Raw genomic sequence first — 17,049 nt, forward strand, 5'->3', positions numbered from 1 at the left:
AAGTGGGAAAAAAAAACAACTGAAAATGTGCCCTATATTTGTCCTTGTTTATCTGAGAGTTCAAAAACAATTAAATGATAATGGAAAATCGTTTCCAATCATAAACTAGCTGATTCTGGGAAGCAAATTTTTCGATTTGGGCCCTGCAACCTGGCCGTATGCTTTTAATGATCCCGCCCAGGCAGAGTGCCGTAATCCCTCTGTGATGAAACAAACCATTGTGTGTGTCCTCTTTCCAATATGCTAATCCAGGTTTAATTATGGGCTGGCACTAATGAGGGTCTCTCTCACTGTGTTAGATGTGGAAATGAATCAATGGCTTTTGTTCACACCGTATTCGTCAAGCGAGTGATGGGACATCAGATAATAATCATTTAGAATAATTTAAACGATAAGACATATATGTGTGTAATAGAAATGAGTGCAAATGTAATCTGAGTTCACCTTTGGGGATTCGGGCGAGTGAGATTATTAAAAATGAAATTAAAATCAAAGCTGCCCCTCCATATGGTTATTGCGGGATTACTGACGTCACACTCATCACAGCAGTTGATACCTGTCGCCTTGACAGCATGACAGATGAATTGTCTTTCAGCCCAGTAATTACACAGGAAGTGCAAATATGGGCAAAGCTGCAGGAAGTGCGCTTTTATGGCTCCTTTGGACGCAAGAGAAGCATTTGCAACAAACAATGTTCTTCGAGACATTTATGGAAAATATAATGCAATGATGAAATAAATGTTTATTATTATGTATTTTAACCGTGTGGGCTTTTATAACAGTTTTTCTGAGGTTTTGAGATCCAGACAGATCAAATGCTCTCACTGTACTTCCTGCTGCTTGTCTGAAGCTAATGCTGCTATCTAATGCTAATCTGCGCATCCAAGAAAACACAGTGCAGCTCTGCTTACCTTTTGGCTTTGACTTGACAGCAGGGTGGGTGTGAATGTTTCTGCAAGATAGTCAATGAGACAGTGTATTGACTTGAAAGAGGCTCTGGCAATCTGTAATTTCTGAAGATTCCCAAACGACCGGTCCATTGCCGCGGATCAGGGCCGATCCCCCACCCCGCCCCTGTTGGCAAATATATTTTTGTGGCATGTCTCACTTGATTGTGCAGGTGTAGGCTGTACCTAATATTGTGACCTGGTAGTGCATTAAATCAATATCATAATGATCGATATTTTAGTGCAAAAGCCGTGTGTGTGTGTGCATGTGTGTGTGTTGTATTCGTGGTGAGTTAGAGCATCTGTCCAACGTGCTGAAAGCTGCCGCTCAGGGGGGGCAAGTCACGTGATCGTGCTTTCTTGCGCGCTTATGCGTCGAAGCGAGTGCGCGCGCGCACTTCCACCCTCACAACGAGGGGTTCTCTCGCGTGGATGCTCTGGTTTCAGACTTGTATGCGCGTGTAGTCATTTTTGAGTGCATCTTTGTTTTATTTTTTTTGCCATTTCAGAGGAGGGGGTGTTCTCACCCAAGAGATGCGGCGCTTGCTCAAGTGCCCGCCAAGTGAGTGTGAGTCTCCGAGGTGCTGAGGAGGAGGAGGAGGAGGAAGATGTAAGTGCGCGTCCTCCCAGGGGGATGCAACATGCAGAAGGGCATGAGGCTCAACGATGGCCATGTCACCTATCTGGCGCTGTTGGCCAGGAAGGACGGCACCAGGCGCGGGTGCCTAAGCAAAAAGAGCTCGGACAACACCAAATGGCACCCCAAGTGGTTCTGCCTGCTGCAGAACATGCTCTTCTACTTCGAGAACGACTCCAGCTCGCGCCCCTCCGGACTCTACCTGCTGGAGGGATGCGTGTGCGACAGGGCGCCCTCACCCAAGCCGCCTCCCTCCGCTAAGGAATGTCTGCAGGTAGGATGCAGAGACTGCTTTGGAATTTGTGCGTTTGGACTTCCTCGGCAAAGCTGCCATTCTAATAATGCATTTTAAGTGTTAAAAATGAACTTTGTAGAAGCAAAGCTTGCATGCAAACTTTTTGTAGTCTGCCTTCCGGCGGAAGCGAGCTGCCCCTTCCCCTGCAGTTTTGACGTATTGATTGAACTCCTTGTCTTGATATTAATAGCATCCTACCTTAGCAACCGCGTCTGCCCGTTTTGTAGCGGCATGAATCTGCGGATAGACTGCTTGCATTTCCACCAAAGTAATGAGAAATGACTCCGCTTGCATTTCACCACTTTTAATTAAATGCAAAACACTATTCGGGAAAGTGTATGGCAGGTTGCAGGCAAAAGCTTATGAAGACGGAGATCGATGGGGGATCTGACGGCCAGTGTGAAATTGTTCCTCCAAGCTGCATGCAGTCTTCTGCAGCACAGCTTCTAAGCAGAAAGTCTCCGCATGCTCGTTATTTTTATCCAGCAAATAATCACAAATATCGGTACAAATTGTACAGTACATGTGCCCCAAGTTATGCAATATGCAGTCTTCAACAAACAAATTTGACTAATTATTCAAATTTGGCAGGTATTTGGCAACATCTTTGTGGTGAATTAAATTTACAAGACATATTTATTGCTGGATAATTTAGTGCAGTACCTGAATGCGTTCAATGAACAAAAGTTCATGAACTCGTTCATATTTTGCACGAACAGCGCATTTTTGCGTCGTAAACGTTTTTGTGAACGGGCACATTTTAGGGCCAATGAGCAGTTTTTGAAGTACATTTTATTTGGGTTTAATAGTGCCAGGTTTTCTTGACTTAGAGTTCAAAATATTACCCAGCTAAACACACTTTAAATTCGGCTTAATTAGGCGAGAGTAAAAGGCGCGTACGTCATCAAAATGCGACGAGTACTTAAACGAGCGAAGAAAGCGCGAAAACGCGTAAATCGACGCACTCAATGTCGCGAGACTAGCAACTAGCCTCACTTGCCCTTTCTCGTCAAATGGCAACGATAAGGTATGATGGAATATGTCAATACGTTAAGAAATAAGACATTAACATAAAATGAAAAGGTAGTTAAAACAAATATCATGTGACTTCAAATGTTTTGAATTGAATTCAATACTTCATTTGTACAGCCTTTGTTTCCTACCTCAGTCTGGCACCCCCAGCGGATTTTTTCATTTTTTTTTCTACAGCAGATTATTTGTCTTTGCACATTTTGGACCACAGTCGTGTATTTGTTTCAATTTATTAAAGAATTCAATCAATATTTTCATGTATGGGTGTAAACAATGAGAAAATACTAATATGCCAGAAGGAAAAAGAAGGAAAAAGAATTATGAACTTTTAATTTTGGGGAAAAAAATTAATTATGAAATATGAACTGAACAAGTTCATTTCAAAATTTGTGAACTGAACTTTGAACTAGTTCGTTTAGAAAATGAACTTTCCCGACACTGCTTGTAGCTCATGTTGCATCCACCTGAGGTGAAAGGAGGACATGGAAAGGAACCAACAGAAGGTATCCAGATTTCCGCAAAGATCAGAACTTGAATCAATGAGCGCTGAGCAGGTTGTTAAGGTCATGTGGGGAGACATCTCGGGCATTAATATATGCACACCTGCTTGGATATGTGTGTGAGCGGTGCAAAAAGTGCGGGGGGAAGGGCCGTGCGAGCGGATCTTATCAGTGTGTGACAGGGAAAGGGACAACGCAGCGAATCGATGCCAAGCCAACTGCCACCTTGTAGGCCTCCAGTGCTTTTTATAGCTCCACTTGAAAAAACGACAACAAAAAAGCATTTTTCCCCCTCCATCCCTCTTCAATTAGCTTTCATTTCTCATTGTAGTATTTATGTTCCACTTTCATATGCTCCATTTAGAAGGCGAGCTGGGTTTAAGCTCAATGTTACCATGGCAACCATTATTTGCATCTGGGAAAAAGTGCATTTCAAGGGGCCAATAAAAAGGACAGAACATGACTTGTTATTGTGCACTTAGAGATGAAACAAATATGACAGGTGGCAGAGGGTGACTGAGAAATGTGGCAATGCAAAAGTAGGTCACACATAAAGGACAAAACAAATATATAAAGCCAAGTTTACAAAAAAATGCTTCTGGGCGAGCTGCTTTTAGAAAATCGATTCAGCACGCCCGCGACCCTCGAGAGTATAAGCTGTTCAGAAAATGGATGGATGGATTTGCACAATTGCTCAGTGAATTTTGTTAATTATTATATAGTTCATAGTGTTCTTGTTTAAACTCAGCCAATGACGGGTTTCATGAAAACAAAAACAAAACAGTACAATCACGTCAATCCTGTTTGTTTCTATCTCCAAAAATATTCTCTCGCACATTTTAATGCCGACAGTGGAATGGATTGTGAAAACCGCATCTCTTTGTGTCTCTTTCTCTCCTTTCTAGTATTATTTTACAATCACATTCAATCATGACAACCAGAAGGCTTTGGAGCTGCGCACAGAAGACGTCAAGGACTGTGACGAATGGGTCTCCGCCATCACGCAGGCTAGGTAACACTCAGGTCCAGTAAACATCTCTTTGTGTGTATGTCAGCTAAAACATGGCTTTAATGTGTCCGTCACTGTAGTTACAGGAACCTAGCTACAGAGCATGAGAGCCTCATGCAGAAGTATCTGCACCTTCTACAAATAGTGGAGACGGAGAAAACGGTTGCCAAGCAACTTCGACAACAGATAGAGGATGGGGAAATCGAGATAGAGCGGCTAAAATCAGAGGTAACTTGCTATCTAGCAAGAAACACTAATGTATGTTTTTGTCCAGAATGTCCACACAGGAGATCGGACGAAGGTGTCAAATAATGAGTAGGCGACAAAAAGGTTTCATGAAATCATTCTGGAGAAGTCAACACTGTGACTTCCAAGCATCCCCAAGTTCTTTTTATGAAAGTCCTCTAAAATTGGGATTCAAATCGGCAATTTTAATAGTTACTTTAAATAAAGGCTTTATGATCTTTTTTTTGGATCATCAACTCAATCTTCCAGTACGCAAGTTTCGAACTGTACAAAAACCTGTCAATCATCTGAAGAATCCTAAAAAAAAAGCATTTCTGTCATGCATGACACTATTTATAATAATTCATTTCTTGTTTGTGTTGAACATTAGATTGCTTCTCTGCTGAAGGACAACGAGAAAATCCAGTCCAATCCGGAGGTACCGCCAAGCGATGACGACACTGAGATCCAGAAGATCAAAAAGGTGGGGGGAACAGATTTAGCAAGCAGCTAAAAATAATTAATGTAAGGAAAGAAACTTTTTTTCAGCAGCTGCTCACCTTCAGGGACTCGTTCGGATTGCAGCTCTCAATCAAAAAAGTCACTGATTAAGTTAACCGGTCAGCAACTTCAAGCCGTGTAATGAATGACCCTGACAGGTCCAGAGTTTCCTGCGAGGTTGGATTTGCCGCAGGAAGTGGAAAACCATCATCCAGGACTACATTCGCTCACCCCACGCGGAGAGCATGAGGAAGAGGAACCAGGTTGTGTTTAGCATGCTGGAGGCTGAGGCCGAATACGTCCAGCAACTGCATATCCTGGTCAACAACTTCCTGCGGCCGCTACGTATGGCTGCGAGCTCCAAGAAGCCGCCCATCACCCATGATGACGTCAGCAGCATCTTCCTCAACAGGTGAGATCGCTTCAGGATCCTGAATCCGTTTCTCGTCGCTACCAATGGGATGACGACATTTGTGATTATTTGTTTTGTCAGCGAGACCATCATGTTCCTCCATCAGATCTTCTACCAAGGTCTGAAGGCAAGGATAGCTAGCTGGCCTACACTGGTGCTGGGTAAGACGTTGACAAGACCCCAGTCTTGTTACACCATAACATTTTTGCATATTATTTGACTTTGAAAAAAAAAAATCTAACATACTTCCTTTACTCCAATTATTACTTTCCGATCAGTTTTGTTGTCATATTTTGACTGCTACAGAAAAAGCCAAAAATATGACGAGCTCCCACAAAAAAATAGTTTGTTGAGTGCCTAGCTAACGATAGGGCAAAAAACATATACAAGTAAACTTTTTGAAAATAAATAGTTTTTGAAGGAAAATTTTGAAAAATTGCAAATAAGCAGGTTTTATTCATCTTGCCACGCAACCAGTGAAACGGACATATCACGGACACTTTGTTTTCAAACCTTTCAAGTCTTACGTCACTCTTAAATTTTTTTTTTATTGCTTTCTGTAAAAGTGTCATGAGCTTCTTCTTTTTCATTGACAGTCATGTTGGTCACAGATGGATGAATAAAAACGCTTGCCTGTAAACAACACCACACACACAGTATGCACAATGAAAGGTGCGCTGTCATTCTCATGTTAATTCGCTCTTCCACCTCCCCGTTTTATAAAGGACCACTTGAATAATGCCGGCATAAAACATTTATGATGTGCAAGCCATCTGGCCTCAGACTCTTTGTTCAGTAAATCCGTCTCGACTTGTGTGAGTCCACAAATCGTAAGAAATCTCCACTGCGCTTCCCTGTTGTCCGCAGACATCCAATCTGCTTCTCCTGTTGCCGCCAAGTGTTTGACTGAGACTTTAATCAAGTTCTCCAAACTGTAGATGAGTGTGCAAAAGTCACGCAGGTCTTTGCCAACTTGGAGCTGCCATCTTGTAGCTTTCAAAAGGACGCTACCTTAGGGACATCATCGTCGAGTGTTTTCTTATTCTCTTCTTCTTTCCTGTTTGTTGTTTAAAATGATACTTCTGTCCTCCCTTCAGCGGACCTCTTTGACATTTTGCTGCCCATGTTAAACATCTACCAAGAGTTTGTACGGAACCACCAGTACAGCCTGCAGATCTTGGCCCACTGCAAACAGAACCGGGACTTTGACAAGCTGCTTAAGCAGTATGAGACCAACCCAGACTGCGAGGAAAGAACTCTGGAGACCTTCCTAACTTACCCCATGTTTCAGGTCCGCCGCCCACAAATAACACTTTAAACGTCAATTGTTACTGCTTTGGTAGCACCGATTTTTTTTTAATAGCCTTTTAAAGTGCTAGCAAAACGTTTAAAGTGCTAGCATAAATCCGAGCATCCTTAAGGTTTAGTATGAACTGCGGAACGGAATTTAAGTGTTGAAACTTCAATTGTTAATTACAACCCCTGCAGCAGCCCGCGCTATTTCACTTTTATCATCGTTACATGCAGCAGTTATGGCCGTTAATGTTTTGTATCTATGAGGTCATTCGTATTTGCCAGCGTGTGGTTCTCAGTGAGGTGGCAACAGTTGCTAAACGACAGCTGTACTATTCAACGGGAAGAGATTTTTTGGGGGGGATCAAATATAACTAGACTAGTTCAATGACCAAATTCATTTGGACTGTATGGTAGTAATCTTGAAATGTGGAACCTGTCCAGTACTTTTGTACAGCAAGCACACGTTGATCATCTTGTGACTCATACAAGTTTTTAATTAGTCTGTATTTCTCTTTCAGATCCCTCGTTATATCCTAACCCTCCATGAATTGCTGGCTCACACTCCTCATGAGCATGTGGAGAGAAATAGCTTGGACTATGCCAAATCCAAACTCGAGGAACTTTCGAGGTACATCTCCATGTTGTCGATCATTCAAACACGTACTGCCAAGAATAACAAGGAGGCATAAGGACGTTATTGCATCCATCCCAAATTTCTGCTTTGAATATATATTAAAGTCCTGGTTTATTTTCTTTTTAGAATAATGCACGATGAGGTGAGCGAAACCGAGAACATTCGAAAGAATCTGGCAATTGAGCGAATGATTGTGGAGGGCTGCGAAGTACTGCTGGACACCAGCCAGACCTTTGTCAGACAAGGTAGGCTTGTTTTATAACCACTCGCTGGCATTTCTCCATCCATCCATTCATACTGATTTGATATTTTCTACCACTTACCACTTTTTGGGAACACAAATTTATGGATGGCTGTTTCATTTCTTTAGATTCTACCCACCAAAAAAACAACAACATTTAGATTAAGAGTGAAAATGGCCAAAAGAACCGCTGCCGCTAAGTTATGAAGAGTCCTTCATCTCAAAGCGTATTTCAATGTCGCTTTATTTATCTAGTTGTCGGCATCATTGTGCTTTTGTATGCGATTCTGATCATTCTGGCCTTCCACAGGTTCTCTGATCCAAGTGCCCATGAGCGAGAAAGGCAAAATCACCAGGGGCCGCATGGGCTCTTTATCCCTGAAGAAGGAAGGCGAGAGACAGTGCTTCCTCTTTTCCAAACATCTCATCATCTGCACTCGAGGCTCAGGAGGGAAACTGCACGTCACCAAGGTAAAGCGAGAACATTGCGCACAGGAATGTGAAAAACCTTTTTGACTCCAATAATAGTCATAATAAACTTGTGCTGAGAGAGGAATTTGTAGTAGGAATTTCTATCACCCCTCTAGTAGATGTCATCCACTTAAGGCAAATAAACTCTTCTTTTCACATAAAAAAAAAAAGTGCAGTCACTGTAAACATCTGCGTTTTGTGTGCACATACAGACATTAAATAGTTAGCCCTGAGACTGCAGCACCAAATGCCGACAATCTCCAGTAACTGTGTGATTGACCACATTTGAAAAGAGTTGATTAAATCCACTCCAAATCAATCGATTTTAGTACTCCGAGCTGGACCCCTTTCATGCAATCATGGCCAATATTGGCGGTTTAATGACTTCTAATCTGATGAATTGGCCCCCTGTTTTGCAGAATGGTGTGGTATCCCTCATTGACTGCACACTGATGGAGGATCCTGAGGGCACTGATGATGAGTGTAAGTTGCAATGAGCTACTGAGCCTTACTGTGTAAAGTGTGTCAGGAAACTTCCAGGACTAGTGTCACCAAAACCGCATTTCAAAAGCATTTTCTGCTTCACATTCGAGATGAAATAAGAAAAATTGTTTTGCCATTGTAAAGACAATTAATTTGTAAATGTGGTTAAAGGTTATTTTGAGTATTTCATGTTTTTATTGAAATGCATCTTTAAAATGTTTCCTTGTATTCATATTTTTTTATTTTATTACAACTAATAAATGATTATTAATTTAATCAGGCCAATCAATCCAAATAAACAAAAAATAATCATAAGCCAAGAATTACGGAAATAACATGCCAAGGATTTTTTAATGTATTAATATTTATGATGTTTTATATTTTCACCATGCATTATTGAATCAATCTATTTGGTAAGACATGCAAAGTATTTGAAGTGCCTTTTGTAGCGCAACCAAATATACAGAGCCTTGAATCGAATGGACCCAATTTGTATGTTTTAGTCAAAGGAGAGCGGAATGGCCAGGACACCGAGCACCTGGACTTTAAAGTCATAGTGGAGCCCAAAGATGGGCAGCCTTACACTGTCATCCTGGTGGCCTCATCGCGACAAGAGAAGTCGGCGTGGACCAGTGACATCAGCCAGGTAAAGACCAATAAATACCACTGCCAGATTGTAAAATGCCCATTTTTACTGCAAAACACTTTCAGTGAGGAAGCGACAGCGGGCCCTCACTTGAATTCCATCGCTGAGAACTTCTTCTTGCGCTTCCACCTGCTCTCTTTTTGTCTCTCCTCCTAGTGCATCGACAACATCCGCTGCAATGGTCTGATGATGAATGCTTTTGAGGAAAACAGTAAAGTCTCCGTGCCACAGATGATTAAGTGAGAGTCCCGCCATCCATTTGACATGCTCTACCAGTAAAGCATGACAGAAATCCCTCAAACACTGATGGGGAACCTTCCCTCATGGGCGTTTATATATTACAACCTACAATTCATTCCGTAGGTCCGACACCAGTTTGTACTGCGACGACGTGGACATACGCTTCAGCAAGATGATGAACTCGTGCAAGGTGCTGCAGATCCGCTACGCCAGCGTGGAGCGCTTGTTGGAGAGGCTGACCGACCTGCGCTTCCTCTCCATCGACTTCCTCAACACCTTCCTTCACTCTTACCGCGTTTTCACCAGCGCAGACGTCATGCTGGACAAGCTCATTACCATCTACAAGAAGCCTATCAGCGCCATCCCCGCACGGTTAGCATCGTCTTTTAATATTTGGATAGGAGATATTTCATTTATAGTACTTGGTCACGGGTGAGCTGGAGTCTATGCTTGAACTGGTGGCCAGCCAATCAGATCACTCGTCCACACCTTTTGAGTCTTCAGTTACTTATCTTCACTAACCTGGAGAAAATCGTGCAAGCATGAAGTGAGCATGCAAAATCCACATGGGAAGGCGGGAGCTGAAATTTGAACCTCGGTCTTAAAAACTGCGAGGCACAAGTGTTAACCACAAGTGCACTGTGCTGTCAAGTTTAAGAACTTCATATATTCCCCCCTGCAATGACCCCCCCCCGTACTTCTTCTTTCCACTGTCGTCCAGGTGAGGACGTCACGCTCCACTGAAGCCCACCCACTTTCCCTTCACCCTCCTCTTGCTTTTTCTTTCTCTTTTCACAAGTCTGACCATCCCTCTCTCCGCTGCGCTGTCGCCATGACAACCCTTTACTTTGCTGCAGGACCCCACCCTCTCCTCATCCTCTTCCTCCCTCGCCCCCCCCCCCCCCTCCTCTCATCTGCAGCAGTATTAAATGTTGATGGTGGTGTTTTGTACCCGATCACCCCGCCCTCCTTTTTTTGTCTGACGCTTCCATCGATGTCCGCTTCCTGCTTATTTTTTCCACAACAGCGCTTTAAGTTTCTCAACAAATAATGGCGGTAGCGTCCCTTCACACCCGTTTTCATACAAAAGCCTTCACTGTGGAGGAATCCATCTCCTCTCTCTCGCTCTCCTTGTGTCTCAATGGATCTCCCCCGGGCTGGTTGCTGTTGGCAGCGCCCGTGCCTTCCAACGTTGTCACTTGGCATGCTATTTATAGGCCTTCGGAGGGGGTGGCTCTCAGTGCAAGGAGGATGCTGTCTTAAACAATGTTGCTCCCATGAAAAAAAGAAAATATGGCTGGCGCTGCTCCCAAATGTGACTGATGTTAATGTGCTCCCTCTGCGTACACAATGCGCCCACCAAGTGTGGTATCCATGTGCCATTATTAACATAGTTATTTTTAATTTATTTTATATTCAATTGGTTTTAATTTTAGTTCCTCCATCATTGCTGGATTTTAGTAGAGATTATGTAAAAAAAAAAAAAAGACAACAGACACACTCCATACAATACAAATGTTTATTTCAATTAAAATGATATTTCCTTGCCTACAGTGCTTTGGAGCTCTTCTTCGCCAGCAGCCAGAGTAACAAACTTCTGTACGGCGAGTCACCCACATCGCCACGTGGCAGTCGCAAATTCTCATCCCCCCCGCCGCTCACCATCAACAAGACGTCGTCACCCAATCGCCGCCGCAAGCTCTCGCTCAACATTCCCATTATCACAGGAGGCAAAGCGCTGGACCTGGCCGCGCTCAATTGCTCCCCAAACAGCATGCACGCCGCCATGTCTCCCTTCGGTAAGACCGCCCTGGACATCAACAAGCTGTTTGTGACCAGCACCCTGGCAAGCAAGATCCCCGACGAGGGGGAAACCAAGGCTGAGAGCAAAGCCGATGAGCCTGCCCCCAACAAGCAAGGTTAGACTGCCAGTGGATGGACTGAAGACACCACTTGAACAAATAAAAATGTATATTCCTTACAAATCTTTTTATCTCTATGCAGATCTGTCAGTGAGAGAGGAATGTGACAAAGAACCATGTCAGAGTGACGAGACTGAAGCGGAGATGTCTCCTCCCAAGTCCCCGTCGACACCCAAAAACGTCAAATCAAAAAACGGTAATACGTCACACAAGTTAATATAGACTTTCCCTCCTCGCATGATGACATTATTGGCAGTTGTTTGTCGGTCAACTTTTGAAAGTGGAAAGTCTGGCAGCAACCAAATAAGGGATTGTCGGGGGAGAGAGGAAAAAAACAAACACCCACACCTTCCAAGAAGGAGCATCCATACCCTTAAGACTGCTGGGTTAAAAATTCGACTGACCCAGGAAGTTGGGTTAAATTGACCTAACATCCTGGGTCGGTCCAATTTTTAACCCAAATTGGATTGTTCGTAAATCCGGCATTGGTTGGATGCCTTTCGGCAGTCAGGCGCAATTAATCCCCACTGAGCTCTCCTCCCACGGTTTTGGATACAAGGGAAGCCAGTTCTGTGCGAGTGTAGGTGGAAGGAAACCTTGTACCTTAGCAACCATGTGCGTGTTCCTCTAATTCCGCCCCCGGTTCGATGGAGGAAGGCAGGGAGGAAGTGTGAGGGGGCAGCACAGGCAAACACCGTCACTGATGCGAGCTGTAGGACAAACACACGGTTCGCTCTGCCTCGGCTCAAGGTCGCCCTCCAATGGGCAACACTGTCATTTGGGAACGTAAAATCCTCGTTGCATTAAGCCAGTCTCAAAAATGGTCGGCTGGAGCCTTTCCTAGCAAACTTTGGGCAAGACACCTGTATTGAATGTCAATTCTTCTTGGTCCGCAGAGTTTACGCTGTTCTCCTTCAACAACAGCATGGTGGTGTCCTCTTGCCGGGAGCTGGACAATAACCGCAGCGCTCTTTCGGCGGCCTCGGCCTTCGCTATCGCCACAGCTGGTGCCAACGAGGGCACGCCGACGAAGGAGAAGTACCGCCGCATGTCCCTTGCTGCCACAGGTCAGACCATCGTTAGAAATACAAACGCCTTAAATGGTTAGATGGAGTTTTTGATGGATTGGACGGCACTCAGGCATTTGGAAGCCAGTTTGTGCTTAGCCAATCTTGTTTTTAGAATATCCTTGCATACCTAATGTTTATATTTAAAATGTTTTGGGTTGCTCTTTATTTGATATTATAATTTTTTGACATTTGGGGATTTTCATTAGCTTTAACCTTTAATCATCAAAAATATTACTATTAGTACTTTTTGAATTCAACTACATTTTTTTTTTCTCCTCTTCTGATTTCTTCAACTGCATTTATATCTTCAATCTGTTGCCAGGCTTTCCTACAGACCAGAGGAACGGAGACAAAGAGTTTGTCATCAGAAGAGCAGCTACAAACCGAGTTCTGAACGTGCTGCGTCACTGGGTTTCCAAACACGCCCAGGTACACACACTTTTGATTTCCAAAGAAAATACGTAGCAATGACGTTACTGTTGTTGATGTGCAGGACTTTGAGCTGAACTCTGAGCTGAAGACAAGGGTAATTGGCTTTCTTGAGGAGGTGATGCATGACCCAGAACTGCTGACACAGGAAAGGAAGGCTGCTGCTAACATTATTAGGTGGGCTTCTGTCTTTTAACACTTGATCACACACTAAGATGACAAAGTTCTTTATTTACATTAATGTTACGTATCAATAAACAAGCACCACTGGTGCTTTATAAAAAATAGAGGCCATGGATTCTGTCTCTTGCCAAAACAGTTGTTGAGTTTCAAGCGTTTCTGTCATTTTGCGTGCAGGACTCTAACACAGGAGGACCCCGGAGACAACCAGGTCACGATGGAAGAAATCATTCAAACGGTGAGAGGAAAGAAACAGCCTGCTTGCCCTATGTTGTCGGCGCCCGTGTTATAAAATGTGGTGTGTTTAAGGCGATGGAGGAGTGCAGGAGTGAGCCGTTTGAGAACCACTCTGCCCTGGAGATCGCCGAGCAGCTCACTCTGCTTGATCACTTGGTCTTTAAGGTCATCCCGTACGAGTGAGTGTAACAAACTACACTGTTGGTCTGGAGAATTCAGTTGTTTGAGTAAATGTCGTCAAAAGTTATTTGCATGAGGGAAATTAGGAAAACGTTGACGCTGAGCAGCCCAGCAACATTTTTGTAAACCATTTTTACGAATTCTGCGCTACATCATTAATCGTTGGTTGTGTTCTACTTACTGCATTTGGTGTTTCCCCAGGGAGTTCTTCGGTCAAGGCTGGATGAAGAACGACAAGAACGAGAGAACTCCTTACATCATGAAAACAACCAAGCACTTCAACGAGGTACGTCCACCAAATTAATAACAGGCAGAATAGATTTGAAGCCCAAAAAGAGTGACGGCCATTTCCATGCTTTGTTTGATTCAGATCAGCGACAGGATTGCCACCGAAATCCTGCAGTGGGACGACGTCAACATGCGGGTGGCGGCCATCGAGAAGTGGGTGGCGGCGGCGGACATTTGTCGCTGCCTGCACAACTACAACGCCGTGCTGGAGATCACGTCTTCGCTCAACCGCAGTGCCATCTTCCGCCTCAAGAGGACCTGGCTCAAAGTCTCCAAGCAGGTGGCAGGAAATCGTGTCATGTAGCGCGCCGTTCTCATTTTGAATCTGTGCTCTCTGTCTGATTTTCTTAGACTAAGACAGTAATTGACAAGTTACAGAAGTTGGTGTCATCTGAGGGCCGCTTCAAAAACCTGAGGGAGGCGCTCAAGAAGTGAGTCAGCCTCTTGTCTGATGAGTTCCTGAGGAAACTGATTATTCCATATTTATCAGGAATCAACACAACTGTACTGTTTGTGTTCTCAGCTGCGACCCACCTTGTGTTCCCTACCTGGGCATGTACCTGACTGACTTGGCCTTCATTGAGGAAGGCACACCCAACTACACTGAGGACAACCTGGTCAACTTTTCCAAGATGAGAATGGTAAAGGACAGGATCATGGAATTATCTATGTGGTCTTAAAATGACCGCAATCTTGTTTGTTCTCAGATATCTCACATCATCAGAGAAATAAGGCAGTTCCAGCAGACGGCCTACAAGATCGATTATCAACCAAAGGTGAGTACTGTCATTTATTTTTCTTTTCTGCACGTTGGACAAAAATTGGATTCAGAGTGTGGTGGCCAGCAGAAATTTCAGGAGATGCCCGAACGGCTGGTCAATTTCCCGGCCGGTCGGTTTTGGCGCATGTGAACCGCCAAGTTAATCTGGAGCTATCTAATTTTGAAACCCTGACTCATCTTTGTTGTTCTCATAGGTGGCAAAGTACTTGGTGGACAGCAGCTCCGTGCTGGGCGAGGAACGTCTTTACGAGACGTCTTTGAGAATCGAACCCAAAACATCATAGTGAAGAGGCTGGCTCAACTTTCATAGCAAGTGTACAGGATCGTATTGAAATGTACATACGTACTATATGCTACTATTTGTATTTGAGGCAGTGCCCCTCTAGTATGTTCTCCTCAATCAATGTCTAATATAGAGGCTAAGTAGATGATCAGAGGTTTTATTCATATAGTTGACAGAGTATATGTTATTTATGGTCTTATGTACTGTATACGTTGATTTTTATTTTAACAGCGGGGGTGTGATAATTCACATATCTTGGGTTTGGTTTACACTGCAGGTCCAAGTGGAAAATTCCCATTTAATTTCTAGAGTAAATCAGATTTTTTTTTTTTTTACTCACTATTTCCAAGTAAATCCCATGTGCCCACATTGTAAGTAAATATTTAAAAAAAAAAGGAAAACAGATGTAAACAATTATACATGAATAATACAAATATCAAACATTGCATAAAGTTTAGCTGGCCTGGGCCGGTTCTGATTTTTCCCCTCATTTATTTAAATGAGGGTGACTTTCACATTCCTCTATTGACCGCCATTGGGAATTATTTATCTCTAATGTAGCATATTTAGATTTTATATATCTATGCATTCTCTGTGGTTTAACTGTTTAAAACACATTTTTGCATGGTTCAACTAGATGCGGTTGAACCACGCAAACTTAAACAATTGGCGGATATCAATAACATGAAGCTCGCATTGACCGGGTATATTCGTCAGTCGCCTTTATATCCAAGAATGAAAGTTTTGCCTTAAAATTACAGCTGCCTTTTTCATGAGGTGTTTTCAAGAGATCATCAAATCAAAAAAACAGAATTGATAATGCCGTAAACCTTTATTACATTTAGAACCGAAAAGGCTAAGTTGATTAAATCTAATTTTCCCAAATAGTTAAATATGACCACCACCTAATTTTTTTTACAAACACTCCCAGCCACTAAATGAGGAAATACATATCAGACATATTGTTTGCTTGAACCAAATGAAATGGCGAGATGTTTCATGTAGCCACTGAATAATACTTTTTGGGTTTTACCTGTGGAAAAACACGCTTTGGCTTTTGCTTCTTCTCCCTTGGGACGTAACGCAATTTATGTAGCAAGTTTACTTCCGAGTGTTTCATGATAGATGAACCTCTTAGGCTAGTGTTACATATAGTTTCAAGCCTTAATGATGAAAACAGATGATATAATATTATAGACCACAAATGTATGTCAGCTATTTTGTTAAGCTATTTTGCCATTGAAGCTGATGTACATGTTTTTCTTGTGTACAGCATATTGTAATGATGATTCCTCTGCGTATGATATTTAAGTGTACCACATCCTGTCTATTGCCATGTATTAGCAGGATCTATACAGCAGTAAAATTGTGTTTATTCTTGGGATATTTCTATATGTATTTTTACAGGCTTTGTACAGATGAGCGCCTGAAGCTTAAGTGGCACGCATGTACCACTTTTTCACATGTTCAAAATCTCGATCTAGCTGTAGTCACCCTCCCAAATTGGCACATGAGATATTTGCATATATGCAGCGCTATGATGACCAATTATGTGCCAACAGCTTGAGTCAGTATTTGCATTTTTGTTTTGTTTGTTTTTTGGCAAATGAAAAAAAAAATCTTTCCTGGTTACCTCTTGTTAATAAATCTCTTATTTCTCAGGGGGAGAATGTGTTTTGTGTTTTTCACACTCAAATAGGCTATGAGGAGGAGGTGTTTGTCATGTGATGCTCACAAAGCTCTGTGGAGGCTTTGAGGGAGAGCATGCCACTGGTTGTTTATCACATCCACGTTGACATTTTTCTTATTTACAACCGATGACTTTATTGTAGTTTGTGCTCGTTTTTATCCAGCGACCCTGTACCTGTTTACCCCTTTTTTTCTTTGCTTATTTACAAGATGCAATAATGTTTTACAATGAAATCATTCTTTGAGGAAAGATATGCAGAATGCATGTACCGTGTTTGGGGATTTAAAGTAATACAATCTATTTTTCTTTTCTTTACTGTGGTAACAGTTTATAATCAATGTAAAATATTTGATTATTGATTTATTTGCTTATTTGGATATTTTATGTATTCGATATATCAAAACCGTATTGCATCATTTC

At 42.7% G+C, this 17,049-nt stretch overlaps 1 protein-coding gene across 1 annotated transcript; it reads left to right on the forward strand.

Moving 5' to 3' along the window:
• Positions 1 to 1,327: 1,327 nt before the first annotated feature.
• LOC119120859 (ras-specific guanine nucleotide-releasing factor 1-like) lies at positions 1,328 to 16,606 on the forward strand. The gene is made up of 27 exons (XM_037248082.1): positions 1,328 to 1,858; positions 4,317 to 4,423; positions 4,501 to 4,648; positions 5,037 to 5,129; positions 5,305 to 5,558; positions 5,640 to 5,719; positions 6,656 to 6,849; positions 7,373 to 7,482; positions 7,615 to 7,733; positions 8,040 to 8,200; positions 8,620 to 8,683; positions 9,187 to 9,329; positions 9,486 to 9,568; positions 9,693 to 9,941; positions 11,124 to 11,488; positions 11,574 to 11,687; positions 12,388 to 12,558; positions 12,884 to 12,990; positions 13,055 to 13,167; positions 13,348 to 13,408; positions 13,480 to 13,586; positions 13,789 to 13,873; positions 13,958 to 14,155; positions 14,227 to 14,306; positions 14,399 to 14,516; positions 14,583 to 14,651; positions 14,851 to 16,606. The coding sequence occupies exons 1-27, from the start codon at positions 1,589 to 1,591 to the stop codon at positions 14,938 to 14,940; spliced, it is 3,753 nt and encodes a 1,250-aa protein (XP_037103977.1). The 5' UTR covers positions 1,328 to 1,588; the 3' UTR covers positions 14,941 to 16,606.
• Positions 16,607 to 17,049: the final 443 nt, after the last annotated feature.

Source organism: Syngnathus acus, chromosome 3 (assembly GCF_901709675.1).
Source record: "Syngnathus acus chromosome 3, fSynAcu1.2, whole genome shotgun sequence".
In the NCBI taxonomy this organism is placed as follows: Eukaryota; Metazoa; Chordata; class Actinopteri; order Syngnathiformes; family Syngnathidae; genus Syngnathus; species Syngnathus acus.